Source organism: Ambystoma mexicanum, chromosome 9 (assembly GCF_040938575.1).
Source record: "Ambystoma mexicanum isolate Mex_15411 chromosome 9, UKY_AmexF1_1, whole genome shotgun sequence".
NCBI lineage: Eukaryota > Metazoa > Chordata > Amphibia > Caudata > Ambystomatidae > Ambystoma > Ambystoma mexicanum.
Genome location: NC_090931.1, coordinates 1,419,995,151 through 1,420,019,194, shown reverse-complemented (window position 1 = coordinate 1,420,019,194; position 24,044 = coordinate 1,419,995,151). Strand labels below are relative to the sequence as shown.

General features: G+C 47.1%; 1 protein-coding gene across 4 annotated transcripts in view; it reads left to right on the top strand.

Annotated features, from left to right (window-relative positions):
• The window catches only part of TNS1 (tensin 1), a 2,137,091-nt gene that overhangs the window by 1,689,608 nt on the left and 423,439 nt on the right, over positions 1-24,044 (top strand). For all 4 annotated transcript variants that reach the window (XM_069616815.1, XM_069616816.1, XM_069616817.1 and 1 more), the window contains 2 exons: positions 22,929-23,041; positions 23,965-24,025. In XM_069616815.1, the coding sequence (XP_069472916.1) occupies positions 22,929-23,041; positions 23,965-24,025 (174 nt within the window). The remainder of the gene's footprint in view (positions 1-22,928; positions 23,042-23,964; positions 24,026-24,044) is intronic.

Below are 24,044 nucleotides of genomic sequence, written 5' to 3'. Positions count from 1 at the left end.
GGGGTGCTAATGGCAATAAGACCCTCGGCGGCGGGCCAATACCATCCACGGTAATGCCCCTCGGGCTTCGGCTACGGCTCCGGGGGCATTGCATGGGGCGGTATTGGCCCGCCACCTCGGGTCTTATTGCCACAATAAGGCACTGCTTACCTTAGGGCCTGAAATACCCTCCATCCGGGGTTTTGAGGCCATACTTTGAGTTGTAAACTTTGCTTTTTAATGAAATCCTCAACCTTTCTGCAGCACCCAGTCCCAGAGATGCTCTCCCGAGTCTCTGGATCCACCACAGTCACAATGTCATTTCCGTGTAAGTGTACGTTGTGTGTAACTGGTTCGCACGCGCCCCAGGATGCCTTCGGGATTAGGCGCGTTACAAATGTAAAAATAAATACATACGCAAATGAATAGTTGATAGATATCTGCCTTTAGCTAATGCCTAACACTGAAGACTCACACAGACTCAGACTTGCACATTTGAAAGTTCAATGCTCAGAAAATGTAAACACAGTCTGAAAAATGCAGCAACTTTGAGAAAGTGTGATCATGACAGCACCTGTGCAATTGACGTATTGGCAAAGGGTTGAGATGGAAATGGTACACTCAGAAAGCAGCTGCCTAACATTGCTAGAGAAGATGGCCCAGCACGCCCCACTCTGGCCTCTTACTAGCTGGTGGGCATTGTCTGTATCTAATGAATCAAAAGGCAAAAGCTTGCCATAGAGAAACACCCACATATTTATGTTAAACACCCGGAATTAGCAGAAGGTGGCATTTCAGTGCTAAACATTGCTTCCAACTACATTCCTAATTCTTCAGAATGTGTATATTGACTTTTCAATGAACTAATGTACTCCAGGCCCGTGAATGTGCACCAAGCAATGTCCACCAGAAAGGGCCTTTCCTTTTTCCTATGTAGTTCCTACACGTGTAGGGCATGATGGATCCCTTTAGCAGGACAGAGACATGAATGTACCGATCTACATCTGGAATGCACACCCGCACATACCTGTCGATTGTCTTCACTATGTGTGTCAAGTCGCCAGTGGAGTAACTTTGCTGAAAATGTTGGGGGGGCACATGACATCTAAAGGAAAGGGGCCCCTGCGAAATGAGGGGCAAAATGGTATGCCATGAAAGTTGTGGGGGACAAACCTAAATGTTATGCCCATGCATGACAGAATTCTGCATCGTTGCAGTTCAATACTCTGGGCCTCATCACGAGTTGGGTGGTAGCCCTTAAATGCAGCAGTAACGGGGTTACCACTGCAGTTACTGCTCCACCCAATCTCGACCCTGGCGTGTTTGCCCCCAGCTCTGAGCTGCACGTAAACATACCAGGACAATGTTAAGTTTCAGTGCAATAACCCTCCGCGGTATTACCACACGGTAATGGTGCCAAAAATGTACCATTGGGTCCAATGGACCCAGTGAGGAATGGGGAGTAACGGTTAGCACCAAACCTGTGATCCACTGGTAATACCGTCAGACGGGTGGGCGCTAACGCAAATAAAGTTGGGCGTTATCCCAGTCGAGATTCTTGTTCTGTGATACCAGGGTAAGCAGAGTGAAAAGACGCTAATGAGTATTAGAGCAGGATTTTGTGTTTCTCTTCAGACAATCAGAAAGCATAGCATGATATGATATGACATTTATAACACGCCTATACACAAGTGTTGCAAAGCATCCGGGCTTTAACCACAGTAGAAGCCTGCATTTGATGTTTTTTCCATTGTTCAGCTTGCAGCTCTCTAGCCAATCAGCAAGCTTGGAATGGAGGCTCAAACTTCCCCTGAAGGCTGCATACCAAGCTTTCCTTTGCGATGTGTGCAAACTGTGATGATGGGCACTAGTCACAGAGTCATAGACAGACTGTGAGGTCCCAGGGGAGACCACACTCCCCCCGCCCCCCGCACAAGCTCTAACAGCATTAGAGCCTTACCAGTGGGCTTCATTCTGTGCTAAGGGAACTTTGCCCATGTTAGAGACCCTCACTTTCATCTTGGGACCACTTACCTGGGTTTTGGTGATTTTGGTGATGTCACAGGTTATCAACACTGTTGAGCTAATTTACTTCCCCAAAACATCACTGCCAGGAAACTGTAAGAAGGGATCTGACAGTCAGTGATGCCACAGACCAAAGCAGTGTTGCTATGGCATCACAGAAACAACAGAATATAAACAGACAAATCAACCGGAAGTGGGTAGCATAGTTACAGGTCCTCCGTGGAACAGAGTTTTGATTTTCGGTATTTTTTGAGAGACGAGAACAGTGGAGGAGCTGCTTACCGAAGAGTAAGGCAGGGCCCCGGGTGGCCTTTGGTAACATGAAACATGGCTTGCCATGTTAGCAGAGGGCTGCTGTGCCCTTAAATGGCCCTTTTGTGCTCTGCTAATGGTTGCAAGCGTGCATTGTATGAAAGGTGATAGCCCCCTCTCAGGCGATATTCAGCTCTCTATGGAATCATCTCGGAGCTGCTCTAACTTCCGGAATACGCATTGTTTCTGGAACCTTCCTGTCGCTGTGATCGAGAGTGATAAAGCGCGCGCGGACGCTGAGCTTCCTGCGCCACAGCAGATAAAAGCCCCGTGAATAGTGCACGCCGGTGCCCATCAGATAGCCGCTCCAAGCAACCTCTGGCACGCCACTCTCTGGCTTTAAAGAGAACGAGCTTGTCCAACAGTAAGCCTTGTGCTGTTTGACCCACAAGACCAGCATATCATTAGCATACTTTAGTGTGTTCCATTACAAAGGCAAGCGAACACATGTAATTCAAGCGCCAGGTGGAAACTGGACACAAAAGCCTGTTGGTTAAATCGGGTATCAAATGGGCAATGACATCAATGACCCTCTGTACGCACACTGGCTGCGTCAACAAATGGAGTGGCGTAAGTGAGATGGACTGCTTCCATGCACTCCTGATGTTTGATGTTCGCCAGCCAGCTGACTCCATGGACTGCTGTGCGATTGCAGGTGATGTGCCCTACCTTGTGTAGGTAGCAATGCAATGGAGCAGAGGTGGGAGCTCATGCACGTCATAGGGTTAAGAAGTCAATGGGCCTCCTTACAAGTCAGCCGGTCTGGAAATAAGGGTGCCGGTAGCAATATACCGGCACCCTTTCCGGAACAGCAGACTGCAACTGTGCTGTATCGGGCCTCTGCGCCGGGCAGGTGTGGCCTGCCGGGCGCAGCGGTCCCAGAAAGCAGAGTTGTCATGGAAGCATTGTGCCGGGGGACTAACATTTTCTGGCTCCTGGCTTCCCGATCTGCCTGGACTTGTAATGTCCTGGTGGCACCTGGAAGTCAGGCTCCGGGGACGGTGTTACAGGGTTGGCAGAACACCCACCGGTGGCACGGTGGGTTACCACCAACCCTGTAATGAGGCCCACTGTGTTCCAGTAGCAGAGACTCACCTTGCCAGTCAATAATAGTCTTGGACGGTGACTCTAAACGTGGCCTTCTGCATGTCTCTTAGTGTTATTAATCATAGGGGGAGACAGATTCAATGGGGATGGTTACTGGATGTCTGTCTAACCGCAGCCATGGCTTTCACTGCATGTCAATCAAGCCGTGCCCCGGCCAGTCCAGAGCTAGAAGGTGGTGCCCGTCCCTCACCCATGTTACTATCCCATCAAGGCACGGGCCTGGAGATTGTTGTGCAATGAATATGGTATAGACAAATTATTATTATACAAATAATTTGGGAACATTGCATGAATACGTGTCTGCTATTAAACCTGGGCACATGATCAAGCACCGGTTCTTTATTGGGAATTAAGTTATTGTGGTGCTTAGAGCACATGGAATTGGGAGTCTGTAGACATTCAGTGTTGACAAAAAAGTATTAAGTCCTGATGAAGGCATTTTTACAACCAGGTGTACAAAACAACTTACCAAGTTGGTTGAATCACAAAGATTTCACCTTCGATTTTATTTATACATGTTTTTAATTTTTTTATTTTTCTGTTTTGTACCACACCAAACTGCAAATAACTACCTCCAGACATTCTTCTGAACTGGCGATTTTGGTAAATGACACTGATCGGACATATAATAGAGACCCTATTTGTACTAGGTGGACTCTAAGAACATCCTGGCTCTCTACACGGTACGATGTTCATTCATCGCCAGGGTTTTTTCCACTCATTTCTGGCCACAAAAACTCATAACAAATGTGGGAGGGTGGCTAAAGGGATATAAGGTGTGGGGGTTTCGGGTAATAGGTACTACATTACTGGGAAGAGGGGATTGGGGGAACCACACCAAATCATAAAACTCAGCGAAAAATCGGCAGCTAAAAACTCAGCGAAAAATAAACTTGCCAATGACATGACATCGAACCCACTATGCAAATATAATGGTAAACCAACCCGAACTACAGTTTAAAAAAATATATTACGAGCACATCGTGTCACTCACTAGGCTCACTTTTATAGATATTTCTATAGTTTCGCGGGTGCTTCTTCGACATGATTGCATGTTTATGCTGTTTCAATAAAAAGTGTGTATGTAGGGACTCGTGTGGGAGTTAAAAAGTTGTCGGTGTGTGTGTAGGTTTGTTGGTGGGGGTGTTTGTAGAGCGTGTGTTTGTAAGTGTGTGTATATATGTATTCATAGTACGAGATCGCAGAGACATCAATTCTCCAAAATGCCAGGGGTAGCAGAAATGACATCACACAACCGATCACATAACAGGAAGTGATGTCACGTTACCTGTGACCCTGATTTCTTCAGTTGCCCCCTAGCCCTGGCGACATCACTGGAAGTGGCTCAGAGGTGTTAAAAAACGAATATACATAAACTAACAATTCATAAAGTAACAAATGGGTACTAAAGCAGACAATGCTAGATACCAACCGCCTTTTAACTTTAACAAGGGTGCTGTCTTCATAAGCTGTGGGTGCGGTCATATTATTACAGTGGTAGCCTCAATATAACCATCATAGGCCGGGGGAACTGCCATGCATAGGCCACTTCAGCTTTGCATGGCCAGTTACTTCCATCTTCAACCAGTTACAGCTGCACATGTCAGGCATGGGCATAATGTAATCAGTAAAGCCCTGCATCCTCCGTTGCTCACATGGCACAGTAGGCATAAGGCAGCCTGTATATGCAGATGCTGCCATCTTAAGCCTGTTATAGCTGCACAGGTCAGGCATGGGCATCATGTAATTAATAAAGGCCACATTCTCGGTTGCTCCCCCCCATGGCACAGTAGGCAGAATGCAGCCTGTATATGCAGGCACTGCCATCTTAAGCCTGTTCTAGCCTAACAACCCAACTATAGTCAGACTATGTACGTTGCAGCTGTACATGTTCAGTTGTCTAAGTTGTATGCCAAGTGCAGCCTCATAAGCTCAATATTTTCTAATGTGCAATAATGTCATTCAAAGTCTGTTAATGCTCAAATACTCCAGGATTTCCATTCAATGATCAGTGAATGCCTTGTATGCATGGTGTAAGGCACAACAGGTGCAGCCTCGCATGTAGTTGCTGACATCATCTACCAGGAGCAACCTAACATGTCCCAGAAATGCTCTATAGCTCTCAATGTTCAGAGTAACCTCACCATGGTGCACAGCCTCAGGGACCCAGTTACTGCTTTCATGCCTATGCCTAGGGTGACCTGAAATGCCCCGGTGATAATGAGAGTGATAGAGGAAGAAGCACACAAGAGAGGAAGATGAGAAGTGCAGAGTAACCTCACCATGGTGGTTCACAGCCTCAGGGACAGAGTTACTGCTTTCATGCCTATGCCTAGGGTGACCTGAAATGCCCCGGTGATAATGAGAGTGATAGAGGAAGAAGCACACACGAGGGGAAGGTGAAAGAGGTGCAGAGTAACCTCACCATGGTTCACAGCCTCAGGGACCCAGTTACTGCTTTCATGCCTATGCCTAGGGTGACCTGAAATACCCCGGTGATAATGAGAGTGATAGAGGAAGAAGCATACAAGAGAGGAAGATGAGAGGTGCTGAGTAACCTCACCATGGTTCACAACCTCAGGGACCCAGTTACTGCTTTCATGCCTATGCATAGGGTGACCTGAAATGCCCCGGTGATAATGAGAGTGATAGAGGAAGAAGCACACAAGAGAGGAAGATGAAATGCCCCAGTGATAATGAGAGTGATAGAGGAAGAAGCACACAAGAGAGGAAGATGAAAGAGGTGCAGAGTAACCTCACCATGGTTCACTGCCTCAGGGACCCACTTACTGCTTTCATGACTATGCCTAGGGTGACCTGAAATGCCCCGGTGATAATGAGAGTGATAGAGGAAGAAGCATACAAGAGAGGAAGATGAGAGGTGCAGAGTAACCTCACCATGGTGGTTCACAGCCTCAGGGACAGAGTTACTGCTTTCATGCCTATGCCTAGGGTGACCTGAAATGCCCCGGTGATAATGAGAGTGATAGAGGAAGAAGCACACACGAGGGGAAGGTGAAAGAGGTGCAGAGTAACCTCACCATGGTTCACAGCCTCAGGGACCCAGTTACTGCTTTCATGCCTATGCCTAGGGTGACCTAAAATACCCCGGTGATAATGAGAGTGATAGAGGAAGAAGCATACAAGAGAGGAAGATGAGAGGTGCTGAGTAACCTCACCATGGTTCACAACCTCAGGGACCCAGTTACTGCTTTCATGCCTATGCCTAGGGTGACCTGAAATGCCCCGGTGATAATGAGAGTGATAGAGGAAGAAGCACACAAGAGAGGAAGATGAAATGCCCCGGTGATAATGAGAGTGATAGAGGAAGAAGCACACAAGACAGGAAGATGAAAGAGGTGCAGAGTAACCTCACCATGGTTCACTGCCTCAGGGACCCAGTTACTGCTTTCATGCCTATGCCTAGGGTGACCTGAAATGCCCCGGTGATAATGAGAGTGATAGAGGAAGAAGCACACAAGAGAGGAAGATGAGAGGTGCAGAGAAACCTCACCATGGTTCACAACCCCAGGGACCCAGTTACTATTGTCATGCCTATGCCTAGGGTGACCTGAAATGCCCCGGTGATAATGAGAGTGATAGAGGAAGAAGCACACAAGAGAGGAAGACGAGAGGTGCAGAGTAACCTCACCATGGTGCACAGCCTCAGGGACCCAGTTACTGCTTTCATGCCTATGCCTAGGGTGACCTGAAATGCCCCGGTGATAATGAGAGTGATAGAGGAAGAAGCACACAAGAGAGGAAGACGAGAGGTGCAGAGTAACCTCACCATGGTGCACAGCCTCAGGGACCCAGTTACTGCTTTCATCCCTATGCCTAGAGTGGCCTGAAATGCCCCGGTGATAATGACAGTGATAGAGGAAGAAGCACACACGAGGGGAAGGTGAAAGAGGTGCAGAGTAACCTCACCATGGTGGTTCACAGCCTCAGGGACAGAGTTACTGCTTTCATGCCTATGCCTAGGGGGACCTGAAATGCCCCGGTGATAATGAGAGTGATAGAGGAAGAAGCACACACGAGGGGAAGGTGAAAGAGGTGCAGAGTAACCTCACCATGGTTCACAGCCTCAGGGACCCAGTTACTGCTTTCATGCCTATGCCTAGGGTGACCTGAAATACCCCAGTGATAATGAGAGTGATAGAGGAAGAAGCATACAAGAGAGGAAGATGAGAGGTGCAGAGTAACCTCACCATGGTTCACAACCTCAGGGACCCAGTTACTGCTTTCATGCCTATGCATAGGGTGACCTGAAATGCCCCGGTGATAATGAGAGTGATAGAGGAAGAAGCACACAAGAGAGGAAGATGAAATGCCCCGGTGATAATGAGAGTGATAGAGGAAGAAGCACACAAGAGAGGAAGATGAAAGTGGTGCAGAGTAACCTCACCATGGTTCACTGCCTCAGGGACCCAGTTACTGCTGTCATGCCTATGCCTAGGGTGACCTGAAATGCCCCGGTGATAATGAGAGTGATAGAGGAAGAAGCACACAAGAGAGGAAGATGAAAGAGGTGCAGAGTAACCTCACCATGAGTCACAGCCCCAGGGACCCAGTTACTGCTGTCATGCTTATGCCTAGGGTGACCTGAAATGCCCCGGTGATAAGGAGAGTGATAGAGGAAGAAGCACACAATAGAGGAAGATGAGAGGTGCAGAGTAACCTCACCATGGTTCACAGCCTCAGGGACATAGTTACTGCTTTCATGCTTATGCCTAGGGTGACCTGAAAAGCCCCAGTGATAATGAGAGTGATAGAGGAAGAAGCACACAAGAGAGGAAGATGAAAGAGGTGCAGAGTAACCTCACCATGAGTCACAGCCCCAGGGACCCAGTTACTGCTTTCATGTTTATGCCTAGGGTAACCTGATATGCCCCGGTGATAATGAGAGTGATAGAAGAAGAAGCACACAAGAGAGGAAGATGAGAGGTGCAGAGTAACCTCACCATGGTGCACAGCCTCAGGGACCCAGTTACTGGTGTCATGCCTATGCCTAGGGTGACCTGAAATGCCCCGGTGATAATGAGAGTGATAGAGGAAGAAGCACACAAGAGAGGAAGATGAAAGAGGTGCAGAGTAACCTCACCATGAGTCACAGCCCCAGGGACCCAGTTACTGCTTTCATGCTTATGCCTAGGGTAACCTGATATGCCCCGGTGATAATGAGAGTGATAGAAGAAGAAGCACACAAGAGAGGAAGATGAGAGGTGCAGAGTAACCTCACCATGGTGCACAGCCTCAGGGACCCAGTTACTGGTGTCATGCCTATGCCTAGGGTGACCTGAAATGCCCCGGTGATAATGAGAGTGATAGAGGAAGAAGCACACAAGAGAGGAAGATGAAAGAGGTGCAGAGTAACCTCATCATGGTTCACAGCCTCAGGGACCCAGTTACTGCTTTCATGCCTATGCCTAGGGTGACCTGAAATGCCCTGGTGATAATGAGAGTGATAGAGGAAGAAGCACACAAGAGAGGAAGATGAAAGAGGTGCAGAGCAACCTCACCATGAGTCACAGCCTCAGGGACCCAGTTACTGGTGTCATGCCTATTCCTAGGGTGACCTGAAATGCCCCGGTGATAATGAGAGTGATAGAGGAAGAAGCACACAAGAGAGGAAGATGAAAGGGGTGCAGAGTAACCTCACCATGAGTCACTGCACTCGATCTGGAGGTGTCTGTCCTCTCCCAGGGTGGGGGGCAGAGTGCAGCGTGAGAGATGCAGTGAGCAGTTGGACGAGGACCATTGAGATTTGGGGTGTGCTGCCTGCATGAAGGGGAGCTGGGGGTCTCAATTAGAGGAGGGTGGTTGAAGAGGCATCCATTAACAAGGCAATATCTATTGAGCCACAGAACCCGAGCTTAGAATCACAGCTCTAACTTTCCTCCTACATTCATGAAACATCAGCTCCCAGCAGTTACTTAACCTCCCTGTGCGGTGTTTTCACTATTCACGAACAGTAGGATTATATCCTTCAACTAGGTCGGTGTACAAGTCTTTGATACGCAAGCATGCGTCTGTGAAACTGTACATTGTATTCGGTAACCAGTAAACCAGCAGGGGGGTGCACGCACCCCGGGACACTGGGTGGGCCCGGGGGGTGGCCGGCGCCCCCTTTCCCACCTACTTAGCTTTGCATTAAAACGGCAAGTCCATTGGAGTTTACATATTTTAAAAAATATATATGTTTTTTTTTTAAACATAGGGGTCTCAAGGGAGATTGCAGGGGTTCAGGCTGTGACCCCAGGGGTTACAGCTGCAACCTCCGATGACCGCCACGTGATATCCCTGCGAGATAGTCCAGTTATGTGCAAGCACTGGGATGGTGTGTCAATGTGTGATGTGCTGGTGTGTGCCTGTTTATATATTGGAGCTTGTAAGTCAATGTATTTGCATGTGTAAGTACATGCATGTTTGGATGCTCATGAGAGATTGAGTCTGTGTGGGTGAGGGAGTGCGGGATGTGCTGAATGGAGTGAGGGGCTGGCGGGATTGGGAAGATAGGAGCTGAAATCAGGCTGCTGTGGGTGAGGGTTGTGATTGCCAGTAAACGCCAAGATGGACTGGTTTTCTCAATGTGGAATGGCAATCCAATGTGCATTAAGGGGAACGATATCATGTGTGTTCTAATGTGTGATAATGGCCTGTTGTCAGACAGCTTACAATGGCATCGCAAGATTGCTGACATTAGACGGAAAGACAACATGAATCCTCATATGTGGCAAATCCATGCCACTGTATAAAACATGTCCATCCAAGCTGTGCTACCATAGGTCAGCATTCCCACTGTGGAACAGCCTGGATAGGGGCATGATGTATACAGTGGCATACCAATGAAATCTCTCCTTCTCCATTCCCCGCCATGAAACCTTCCCCACCTCTCATTCTCTCCCCTTCCCTCGAATCTTCCCTATGATCCTCTCTTCCCTCCCCCTTCCCCTTATCCTCCCTCATTTTCACCCATATACCCCTTCTGTTTTTCCCTCCTCCTTCCCTTCCTCACCGCTTCCCTCTTTCCCCACAGATGAATTGCTCTACTTACTGTTTTTATTGGTTCAATTCATGATTGTAAATTGCTTCTACTGTTATAATGCTCTATGTATTCTGTTGTTATAATGTAAAGTGCTTTGGATGAAACGCTATATAAACACAGTAAATACAAATACAAATACAAATACAAATTCAAATACATTATGGCCAAAGCCAACCTGCATGATTGTACACAAAGATACCGGCCTATGGTGTCAAAGCATGCATGGATATTATTTATACAGTGCACATCAATATTACTGAAATTACTGTCAAAGCCAATGTTAAGGTTCTTGATTGGGGATATTGGCCTATAGTGGCATAGCCAACAAGTTCACATTTTCATACAGTGGAATGGTTAAATGCATTATGGGCAAACTCAACATGAGTGTTTTTATGTGAAGGTACTGGACAGTAGTGTCACAGCCTGCATGGACATATCTTGATACAGCGGGCTGGAATTATTACTGGCATTATGGATGAAGCCAACATGAGGATTATTACATGGCTTACTGCTCTATGTTGGCACAGCCAGCATGGACATTTTTCTTAATGTGGCATGAAGATATTATTGCCATTATGTGCAAAGCCAATGTGGGTGTACTTGCATGGCGGTACTTGCATATACTGGGAAAGCCTATATAGGACCTAGCTCTCGATACGTTGGGTAATTTTTATGTGAACATGAACAGAAAATGTGGTTAGATGGCAGCTTAATTGAAGTAAGTACACACTGAGTGAGCTATGTCTCAGCGTTCTGCCCTGAGATTGCTGGGTACACTTATATTAGAACCAAAGTGTGGTGTGTGTTGGGACAGCTTTCTGTGGAAAGCCTTCCCTGGTGTTAGACTATTGTTGATGTTACAGAGAATGGATATTTCAAAGACTCTCCTGTAATAGCAGAAATATGGAGATCATGAGAAAATGAATTGCACGTGTGAGGGAAGCGAGACAAGTTTGTCAATGTCATGGTCCTATGTGCGCTGTGAGTGACGCTCAGTTGAAGTCTTTCAGATCAACAGTGAGAACGTGAGTGAGACTTCATTGAAAGAGATCAGGCAGCTTTCTGAGAGAAAGACTCTTCTGGACTGCATAGCGCCAAGAGCATGGGAAATTAGTGGGCTGACACTGACATTCCAGGACAGAGATGTAACGATGTATAAGAATTAAGTGCGTGTAAATGTTGATATGGACAACACGTGCTTCCCCATAGCATATCTTTTTCTGAATCCCTGGAAGACATTCATTTTTTATTCCTAAACCTGAAGCGTCCTGTGAGAGGGAGTACAGAACACTCTTGTTTCTTTGGGACCCGGTAGTTCCTAACTGAATGCTTTCGGGAATGTGTCAGGGCTAGGCCGCATAGTATCCTAGGTCTGATTTAGAGAGACTTTCTAAAAATGGCTTTTGGGGAGAATCCTGCGGGGTAATTCTGCAATCGCCCCCCTTCCTGGGCATTCTTTTCCCTGCATTGGATAAAATTCAGGACACTTAATCGGTCAGGTGGGGCGGGGGAGGGGGAGTATTTTTTACTCTGGACTTTCCCACAGGAATCAGGTAATGCTTCCTCCACTTAAGATAATAAACACTCTGCTTTCGCTGACTGCCTCTCCGCATCAGGTGATGGTCATGAACGCATTTCTATCATCAAAGTTAAACTTCAATAACAATATTTACCTGGACTTTCAGATAAACTGATGTTATGGTTGAGGAGAGTCCAGCACAAATGTTGCTCAGATGAAGGGAATTCAAACATTCTTCTCCTGGCCTCCTCTCCTTGCACTGGCTTTCTATTAGAAATAGAATCCTCTTCAAAGCCTTGTGCTTGGTCTTTAAAACATGCCAGGCCACCAAATAAACCTTCCTCTTGTGCAAGCTGCATGTTTTCCATCCCAAACGCTGCCTGAGATCCCACTCCAGCAAGCTGATTTCAATATCATCTTACAGAAGAGCGAGAATGTGGCTTTCATGGCTGCACAGGAGGGTGGACATGGCCGATTACGGCCCGCCAGCCTGAGCCAAGGCAGGCCCTCGCAAAGCGAGGGCCTCAGCTCGGGCTATGGACCGTTAACAGCCATGTCCGCCCTCCTTAGCATGTCCGCCCTCCTTAGCGGGCATGAAAGCCATTCACACCCTGGAGTTATTCTGGGGTGCAAAGGGCTTTCAAATAATTTTCCTCAGGAGATTCAAGCTGCATTGCCAATCTCCTGAGGGGAACAGACAAAAAGAAAAAAAGATGGCCGCTTCCATATGGAAAATGTATTTAGCCCCTTTTCCATGTCTATGGTGGCTGGGAGACGGGAGGACTGCCAGGACCGGAACACAGAACTATGGTCCCACAGATAAGTGGGTATGGACTGGGGCTGGGAAAGCGGATCAGGGGGTTTTGGGGGCAGGGTGGGGAGGCAAAAGGGACAGGATCCCTGTTATCTCCCCACATTAGCAGAACAATAAAAAAAATTGCACCACCGGTGGGAAGGGCATCAGGTGGCTGGAACAGCGGTCAGAGAATGTCTATTCTCACCCACTGTTCCAGCCACCTGATTGGCTGAACACCTTTCCCCAGTGCGAATTGGAGATTGTTCTTTCTTTGTACTTGCCACACAATATTTGAACTCTCTCCGCCATCTTCGTCGCTCTCAACTGAACTGGCTCACATTTAGAACATGATTTCAACTTACAACCAGTGCCAGTTCCTTCGCTTTGCACTGAACTGCATCTCAGCATAGCTCTTCTTCAGTACAAAGATGCTTTTGAGTGGAAATCAGCATTTTATATGACTCTGAATACATACATAGGGCAATATTAGCACGCGGCAGGTGATGTATGGTGGACTCTGCACTCAGGGAGCTGATCTGGCTTTCACCTTACAGCATTGCCCACTCTCCAAGCCCTCTCATGGGCGGAAAGCTGGCATTGTCCCTCCTTGGTGCCCCGCTTGCTCACACTGACCCCCGCCCGACTTGCCCTTGCCCCTCCCTGCTCAATTGCTCACCACATTCGTACCTTTTGCCTCCTCCTCACAGCCTGCGCCCTTGCCACTCTCTTCGTCCTACACCAGTCACTCCTTCCCCGCACACCGCTGGAGGCCATGGAAAGGGAGGAGGGAAGAGGAATAGTTTACATCTCCTTTTTAAAAACTTGTGAATCAGCTTCTGTGCTGTTTTACAACTTAAAAAATAGATAAAAGCGTTTGGCTCCCCAGAAAACTCGACCGAGTATGAATCCCTCTAACCCACAAAGCAGGAGACATTACCACTGGGTAATGATGCCGGGGACCACTTTAAGACCCTCCCTTAGCTCAGAAATATAACTTGGCCCCAGGCCATTGCCAAAAGGTAATACCCTCTCCTCTGGGTAGGCTGCTTAAGTAGACTGCTCGGGTTATCCAATGGGGTAAGGTATTACTCAGGGTGATGTCAAATGTTAAGTTCTGATTCCTTAAATTCCACCCGTACGCGTCAGGGCGAGCAATTTGATCTGCAGACACCTGTCTCCTCTCGGCATCTAGGCTCAAGCTCAGCCGGATTGGTGGCTGCATTTTTTCTGTCGTGGCTGCCTCCTTACAGCACTCCCTCTCCTGCTCTCTCCATTCCATGCCCAATCATTTCGATTTTCGTTGTGTCCTGAAGACTTATTTGTTTTTAATTAGGTTCTTTTCTGTTGGGCGGCGCCAAGATGCCTCTGTGGTGAACATGCGCTATACAAATAAATTTAACATAACATAACATAGCATGGACCACAATAGTTGGTAAACAAATGGATTCCACTCTCAAACTTGGGCTGGAACTGTGTGCAAATGGTTTACCGTGAAATGATCGGAAAAATAATACCTACTGTGAAATGACTGAATTGTTTTCAGTCAAATTTATTTTTATTAGGATACGGGGGGAGACCCCCCGCACCTCACTCTCTTCCCCCTACCTTCATCCCACCCCACATCTATATATTATTTAACATTTACAAAAATACCGAACAAATTCGACCAAATAAATTCAGTCGTTTATCGTTAGGTGCTTTTGTATTCGATAATTTCTGCAGAAACCTGTGCAGATTGGCCATGCTTCATGGAATCATGGAAGGTGTGCATCTTAAGCTGCTACTGGAATGTCATGGTGTTTGGACTGAGATGCAGTTCTGAAAGTGGCTCCTGACAGAGATTAGGAGTTGGATTAGAAAAATACCTGTCACCTATGGGACGTGATTTAGGACTTCCTCAGCAGAGCAAAGGGATCAGGGTGGCACATGGTAACGCAGCTTGAATAAAAGGCAGTATGTGCCACGTGTCACCTTTTGGGTGAAACAGAGCCTTAAGGTCAATGTTCCATTACACAGGAATCCAGTTGAGTATGGGATGCAGGCAAAATATGGTCCAACTGCTCTAGGCCCAGAACCCAGGACCTGCACATTTTGTTCCTGCTGTAGATGTTGCAAATCAAAGAGGTGATGGCGGGAAGGCTTAGAATTAATCTTAAACCTCTGGCAATTGCCCTGGGCAACCGACCAGACCATTGTTCGTCGCTTGCCAAGCCATTACAGAAAGGGGAATGACCATATGCAAATCAGGCTTGGTCCCACCACCAAAGCGGCAGTCCAGCCCGCACTGCTAGGCCACATCCCTTCTGCACGAAATGACAAGCATCCCCAGATATGTTTCAGCCTCATCATTGAGGAGTAGCTTGTGTCTCTAGGTCCAGCGGGCATGGGACCCACGTCTTGGCATACCCGTCCCTCTTGAGGTTTCATCGGATACTGACAACTCTTAAACTTGTGAAGCCTATTACAAATTGGACCACCATTTTCCTGCAATCTTTGTTTTTAACATCCAGATACTAACCACCAATTTGAATCTGTGGCTTTGGGGCAGAAAACACTGGTGTAACTGTATGTTCTATGTATCTTGATATGGTATGGCATTTATAACGCGCCTGTATACAAGTGTTTCTAAGCGCGACAAGACAAGTGGGGGGGGACAAAACAATCATCTTACTAGGCCTTGTGTCATTCAGATCGTGCAAGTGCAGGAACGGGGAAGGAGGAAACGTGCCGAGGGGGGATGTAGACGTGCAGGTAATAATTCTGGTGGCTTCCAGATACTCTTTGGAATCTTTGGGTTTATTCCGTTCCATATTGCCCAAACTTACCTTCTGGTCTCCTCTCCCAGGTCTCTCTCTGGTGGCCTCCTTCTTAAAATGAATCATGGAACAGGACCTGCTCTGTCCACATTTATTTGAATGTCCTTTAATTGGTGGCCATTGTGGAAAGTTCTGCCACTAATATGTTTGGTGTTCTGTTTTGATGTGTGTGCACTATTTTGTTTGGAGGTAGTCGCTGGGCCTCCTAATCTGCCCTCACTTTGCTGAGGCTAAGTCAGGCTATCTGTCCCATAACTTCCAGTATTGCCCACCTTGATGGCTTTAGCGTTTAATTTATAACCCTTTTGCATGATGCAGTAAAAAAAAGCATGTGTGTGTGTGTGTTTGTGTGTGACTCAGCGGCAGTGCCAGGATTCTTTAACAAGTGGGCTCTGAAGCTAATCTAGTTGGGCCCACCCAAAAAGAGTCTGCAGAGGGAAGAGGGTTTGTTCTTGCCTGAATATGTGGGAACGTTGAGTGTAATGACGAAACCCTGTGAGATCATGTTTTACGCAATGGGTCAAAATGGTGCATTTTACAGCGCTCTTTTTGTGAATAATGTTAAACAGTTTATAATCAGTTTTGTATGCTATCACATGAGATAATCCAATAGAGGCAAGTCACAGATAGTGCAGGCCCAGTACATAAAAACATTTCAGGCTCGGCCCATACAAGTCCATGCTGGCAGACTGCTGGCTGCAACAATATATGCCAGTATTTCCACCTAAGAACATACTCATGTTTGCTTTGCCATGAATACCAGAATACCAGTAAGAATAACATAAGAAAACATGTTCATACGTGCTGTCAATAGTTGCCATAATCCCGATCTAAAAACATACTTCTGTCGACTTTGCCCTAAGTGCCAGTAAATATCTCAAATGTCATTCCACACTAAGAACATATGTTTTTGCTAGACCCACACATGCCTCCCAACCATGTTAGAACACTCAAGTTGGCTTTGTCCTTAACACCAGTAAAATAAAAAGCTGTGCCACAGCTAGACAACAACATCTCCTTGCTGGCAACAACAATGCTTCATTCCACCATGTAAGAACACTCATTATGTTGACTTTGCCCCTAATGCAAGTACAAAAAAAAGCTATGCCATAGTAAGAAAAGGTTATCTGCTTGCAGGCCCAACAAATGCCTTCTCTCCCCCATATAAGAACAATTATCATTTGACTTTTCCCTTAATGCTAGTAAAACATGCAATGGCACAATAAGGAAATATGTCCCTGCTGTCTGCACAAATGCCCCCTCCATGTAGAAATGCACACCATGTTATTGTTGCCCATATTGCCAGCAAAATAAGCAATGCCACACTAAGGAAGCATTGTCTTGCTGGCTATACACATGCCTATCCTGCCCCCTCTCACCAATGTAAAAACATACATGTTACCCTTAATGTGAGAATAGGTTGCCATGACACTGTAAGAATACTTCCAGGCTGCTGCCCCATTGCAGTTTACACCATTCACCTCATCCAGGTACAGTGCTCATCACGTTGGTTTTGCCCAAGAATGTTATTATACCATGCCATGTCACTGTAAGAACACATCCATGCCCTCAGCCTCAGATGTGTGCACTTATTCATATGCATTCAACCATCAGTCACTCACCCACACAGCTTCTCAATCAATCCATCAGTCACTCACCCACACAGCTTCTCAATCATTCACATTTGCACCAAAAATATCCACACAGTGTTCTCATTCATACCCGCAATCACACCCATACATACACACCATTCACACTGCACTCTCATTCATATGTGCCCTTACACTGTGTGTGGGTGCGTGCCTGCGTCTGTGTTGAGAAGGATCATGCATTTGAAATTAGTTAGAGGCAATGATCAAGCTGGTGTGTCAAACATTAGGCCCCTGGGCCAGATCAAGTCAAGCTGACAGACATCTGATTATTCCATGCAGCATGTGATAAGCATAATGGCCACTAGATGGCATTAAAAGCTTTAAAACATTGTATTTGTTTTATTACGGATCCTCGTGAATAGAAATATATATAACAACAGAACGATGGCATATATACAGGGGAAACGGGTGATTGGTGAGAGTCCAGATACTGCTCCTGGGGCAATGTATTTGTTGTTATGTTATGCTACTTTACGTCCATGGGATGTATGCCGCAGAATGTTGCAATTTGCATGGTCGACGGCTGTCTTCTTGATGCATTCAGACCGGAAGTACACTGAGTTCTGCATGCAGATCTGTTCCTAGGAGCTCTTTGTCGAGAATGTAGGGTCATGTGTGCCCATGGTGCAAGGAGGCACTGCCAGGGCCCGTGATGTGTACGTTTTGTAGTGTTCTGTTGTTTGAGGTTTCTTGGGAGATTTTCCAATCACCACGTGTCTGTGGCTTAGTTGATATGCCTACAGTCTGTTTGCTATTATGTTATGTTAGTAATTCTTTCACAAAATGCCTTCTCGATGATGGTCGGATAGCACAGTAAGCTGAGTGCTCCTTCTGACATCTGTGCGTAGCCTGCTGATGCAGGTTCGAAACCCGGAAGGGCCAACTCAGCCTTCCAGCCTTCCGGGGTCGATACATTTAGTACCAGGCAGTGGGATAATAATATCAACTGTTATTTAATTGCTTAGACATCTGCAGGTTTGTAGCAATATATAAAACTAAATATTATTATCATTACAAAGCGTTGGCCAGTTGCTTATTGTGGAAACACATGTCTTCAGGTGTTTCCTAAACAAATGTTGCTTATCCATCGCTCTAAGCTGTAGTGACTTGGCCAACAAAACTGGAAATGAGTGACCTCCTAGCCCATACTTTGTAAAACGAGTTGTGGGAACCAGACAAGCAGACAATGAGGCAGAAGATTGCTCGGAATTGTGAAACATCCGCGTAAAACGCGCTGTCCTCCATGCAAAGCAACACAGGGTTGTTTGAGCAGTTACTCTGAGGCACGTGCATCCCTGGTGGAGTCTGTTAGATGTTTAACTCTGCCCATGCAGGGCAGAAGATGAGCTGCAGGGTTCTGCATCCTCAGCCAACGAGGGATCAGAAACAGGGTTGGGCAGAAAAACACACCCTCTGAGCAGTCCACATTGGAGAGGGCCCCGGCCATGGCTCACTGGACTCTTCTCGGAATAGGGAAGCATGCTGAACTACGCTAGCAAGGCCCCCCGGTTCTTTACCTGTTTCGAGGATTTGGGGGAGCCTCCTAATTGGTGTGGCCCTGGTGAGAGGTCCAGGGATTCGCATGTGCCTCCACCAGGGGATCTCCATCTTGGTAGGTTTTGCCTGCAGAAGGTTCTTGCTCATCAAGCTCTGTATCGTCAATGGGCAGTAGTTGCTAAAAGTAAACGGCAACTCTTTTATTGACTAACAGGAGTAATGGGGGTGGGCATATACATGTGGCTTTTGAGGGCTATTTTATAGAGTTGTGGTCCTCAATGTAGAAGCAGGTTATACTTTGATGTAGAGAGCATTTCCATGGTTGTGGTTCCAGTGGAAATAAAGACATGTTTCGGGGGGAAGAACAGGGAATGCTATCAAAGGTGGACTTGACATGGTCAAGAACTTATGTATAGAGAAGGAACCTGTAAATTCATCCACAGGGTCATCTCAGTCAGCTGACCACCCTCCTGTCTCCCTTGAAGGATACTCCCTCCTGGATGCATCACCACCTGCCCTCCTTCCCTTGCCTTCTCTCCCCCTTGTTCAGCTCATTAAGCAACACCTTGACTGGTCTGGGCAAATTGTTGGATTGTGGAACAGAAACAAGGAATTGCATGCCTTATCCGGTTCATCTGGCAGAGCGGAAATCCACGAATTTGCTCTGATTTCCACTAGCCAGGTCTGGATGGAAAAACGGAGCGATGATTTGCTGGAATAGTTGCATTGCAAATATTGTGGGTGGCAGATGTGTTATGGCCACTGAAGGCACACCTGTCCAATCGGCATTCAGATTGTTGTCAGTTCTATTGGCCAAGATGTCCATGCATGCCTGTAGGCTGGCATTGTAATCCTCTGTGATTGGACATCATTTCCAGGATTGGCTTGTGCTCCTCATCCACCCTTCAGATGATCCTGGATACTAAAGATTGAGTTGTGGTCTCTTCTTCCCTTGACACAGGAATCTACTGATTCCACCTAATGTCCTCTAAAAAGGAACCCTGTCCCGTTCCTTAATCATCCCTTGTCAATCGAGAACTGAGGTCACACAACCCCCCCCCCCCCCCACCAGCAAAGGAAGCACTTCCAGTGTCAGGGTAATCAAGGCAAGGGAGAACTGGAGGCAAACCAAAGCACAGACAGGAAGTGGCTGTGGTGTGGTTTCAAAACTCAAACCAACTTGCCCTCAAATCGACACGAAACACTACGAGAAAAGGAAATTTGGACGAACCGCATTTACTTGTCTAATACCCAATCTATGGAACTCCATCCCGAAGGAAATAAGAATGACAGAAGATCGCCTTGCCTTCAGAAAACGATTGAAAACCTGGTTATTCAACTCACAGAGACTGGCAAAAAAATGTGCATCTCCAACAACTATCAGGACAGACCCAAGACAATCAAGGGATAGTACGGATACTGGAACCAGCAATAAAACGACCACACTGTACTAATCACTGAAAACGAATCACCCTGCTCCTCGATCCACTCCAGCATACCCCACACATACCTCACATGACCCAAGGGGCCAGCCCTATCACACGCAAAACATGAAACCCACCCATCCACTAAAAGAACAAACTGCCACAAACAAACAATCCAGACACTGGACTTTCCCCCTTTGCCCCCCGGACACAATAACCCCAGTGCACACAATTAAAACACACTCAGAAAGTCAACACTCACAAACACCAGTGTTTCCTGGTCCTGCAAGACCCAACATAAGAGCACAACATCTATCCTACCCCTCTTCCCTCGCTAACTTACCAAACCCACATTCTTACAGAGCCACGCGAGTGCCTTGGAAATGGTAACGATGCCCGGTATAAATCAACTTAACATAACCATGTCTAGTCCATGTGGGCTGCTATGAAAACCACTCCTTCCAGATGGTCTTGCACAGAAAGGGACTGTTGTCTCCATTTGTTTCGGGAGGATAGCTCAGAGGCAATGTGATTACCTTGGAAGCAAGACAACACGGACCACCACAGCTTCGATCCCCGGGTTGGCGCTTAGAAACCTCAGGATAGTAAGCGTGTTATAAATAACCTATCATATCATATCATTTCCTTATTATTTTCATTGACCTTTAGAGGAAAGCCAAACCTCAGGAGCTGGTGTCTAGCTCCCTGAGCTATCCCATGCACAGGCGAACATGGTCTGTGCAGATGAGGCTGGGTATTTATTTATTGTTTGCTTGTTTGGTGCTTATACAGGAAATACATTCTGTTTCAAAGCGCCCAGACCGGTAGTCACCAGTCATTCATGTACATGGCTGTCGCTAGGAGCAAGGTTCTGCGGCTCAGTAAGGTTCACCGTTGATATCGGAAGTATCGGATCAACTTGCAATTACAGATTTACTCCAGCTATCGATTCTGAGTGACATCGGAGAGAGAACGAGAGTGAAGTCTGACATGTCTACGATGTCAGATAGAATTTCGAGATAGAACAGACCAGGTAGCTGGAAGCTGCCCAGCTACAGTATCCACCTAGCATACCTTTTCCATACCCTGCACTGCACCCCTGTTTATCCCCCCCACAGACAAGCATTACAGCAGGTGTACAGAGGAGGCACAGAAAACGATATCCAACATAAAACAATAGGAGGATTTCCTTACCCCAAGGCCTCCCAAAAACGAGAAATGTATACCTGGCAGAGAAAATGCTCTGTACCCCCCCCCCCTTTCAAGTCACAGCAATTTATTACAGATCCAAAATAATTCTCTGCAATGGTGTCACAGTATGAGGACACTGCATTCAGAAAGTTAAACACATCTAAATAACTAAGGAGACCATACACAACAGTGCCACGGTGTGTTATTGCTTCTGCTGAAGCACCCACATCATTGATGGTGGAGCCAGGTGGCGTGGTGATCACGTGCAGATGGATAACCTTTGGGTGACCTCTAGCGGCGTGAGCTGCACATGCCTTCTGCGACTGTAAGGTGGGAGAGTCCAGAGAAAGTGTACATGGCGGAGAAGAGAAGGCACCAGGGCTCCAGTTGATAAGGGTCTTTTGGACAGAGTGTGGCACGTGAAAGAAGCGTGTCACTGCTTAGTTATGTATGTTATGTTATGCTATTTGGCATTTATATAGCGCTATATATATCATTGGTATGACCTCAAAGCGCTGGTAGGTTGAACACCGTTGGGGACCGTAGTCCATGTCAGTAGAGAGAGTAAGCATTGTAGAGTGTGTGGGTGCACCAGTTATGTGTGCAGCAGATGTAACTGCCTGATGGTAGCTGTGTCCTAGTGTTAGGTGTGGTGGTGATGATAACAGTTGAATGTGTGCAGTCTGGTGGGTGTACACCCAGACTGGGTTCTGGCTGCGTTAAGCCTATAGGACGCTTATGTGAGAACCTAGGCCGGTTTGTTGTGGCACATCAGTATGCCAAGTATCTTGAATCCTTGCTCTCTAACCGATACTTAAGACTTGTAAGAGGGTCAGTAGGTTTCTTTACTTACGTTTTGCTTAATCTAGTCACCCCTGGCTAGGCCTTTGGGAATCCGGTGAGCTGGTGTTTCCTAAGACAGGTTGTGGCACACTGGCGAAATCCACTTCAGTATTGAAGACTGTCACAGAAGAGGAGCGCTGGGGAGGAGCCTCCTGAGTTCTGCCAATAGGAGCACTGCCACTGAGCACAAAAGGGAGCGCAGGGGAGGAGCCTCTGGGGCTCTCCCAACAGCTACACTGTCAGTGAACATAAAATGAATTGCGGGGGAGGAGCCTCCTGATCTCTCCCAGCAGAAACACTGTCACAGAATATTAAAGGCAGCGTAGAGGCGGAGCCTCCCGGGTGCTCTCACCTGGAAGACTTCCAGGGAATTCTAAAGGGAGCACACGGATGGGTCCTTTTCTCTACGTGGCTGCAGCCTTGATTTTGGAGCTCATCTGAAACTGCTCCATGTTGCCACTTGTGTTTTGGAAGGTGGCAGTGGTCGGCAATGAGTGGGGGGGGTTTAAGTTGTGCCTGAGGGGCTTGGAATTACAACTTCTACTTTTTCACTGTTTTCCTGCCCTTCCCCCTCCTCTAATCTGCCACTCCGAGGGGTGCTGAGTGTGTGCAAGGAATGAGGCTAGAATCTGGACGTGCTGCCTCTGAACTTGTTTAATAAAGGCACACTCTTTCCCAAGGGACTGCTGTTCACGCGCTCTCTTTCACTACTTTTCCAGGTACATACATTACTTCAGTGGACTACTTTCCGGAACCATCAAAATGAACAACAAGCCCCTGTTCCTCCATCATGTCATGATGCACGGGATCCCGAACTTCGAGTCCAAAGGAGGTAATGCAAACGAGTCCTTCCTCTCTGTCTCTCTTCTTGGATTGGTTAGGAGTTGGGACATGGCTCAGCCAATGCAATAGGCTTCATTAACTCTTAAACCATCTCCCGTTTCCTTTGTATTTGTTCTTATTTGCCATCAACCTTTTCTTCAGTTATCCATTTAAGCTTGTTTGGCACCCTCCTCTCTTGCTCCTTTGTTGCTTTACTACTTCCTTCCCTCCCCCATTCCTTCATTTTTTCATTCTTTCCTCCCGTTTTCTCTCCCTCCCTTCCTCCCTTTCTCTCTCCCTCAATGCCTTCCTTCCTACCTTTTTTCCTCCCTCCATCCCTTCCTCCCTCCATTTCTCTCTCTCCCTCCTTTACTTCCTACCTTCCTCCCTCCTTTTCTTCCTCCTTCCCTCCCTCCTTCCTTCCCTCCTTCCTACCTTTCTTCCTCCCTCCATCCCTTCCTCCCTCCATTTCTCTCTCTCCCTCCTTTACTTCCTACCTTCCTCCCTCCTTTTCTTCCTCCTTCCCTCCCTCCTTCCTTCCTTCCCCCCTTCGTTCCTTCCTTCCGGCCCCCCCCTTTCTTCCTTCCTCCCTTTCTCTCCTCTCCTTCTGTCCAACGATTAGCAGTCTCGGTTGGTCAATTTCCCGCTAGCCCTGTGCCCCTGCTTTCACAGTGACCCATCTTTGTGAAAGATGGGCAGAAATTCTTCATTATACTTAAAAACGGATAAAATATGGGAAATGGCTGCATTTATTTCCTCGCAGCAATTCCACCTGGGACAAAATGTCTGTGCTCCCAGTACTGTGCTGATCTGATCCTACTAGCAAGAGGCGCCCGTGCCTGTCTCCATGCCGCTGGCACATTAGTGTCGGTGCTGGACTCGAACCGGAGCTTTGCTTGATGCTTCACCGCTTCCTTTCCTCCTCTCCTGCAGGCTGCCGTCCTTTCCTGAAGATCTACCAGGCCATGCAGCCGGTCTACACATCCGGAATCTAGTGAGTATACAATCACTTC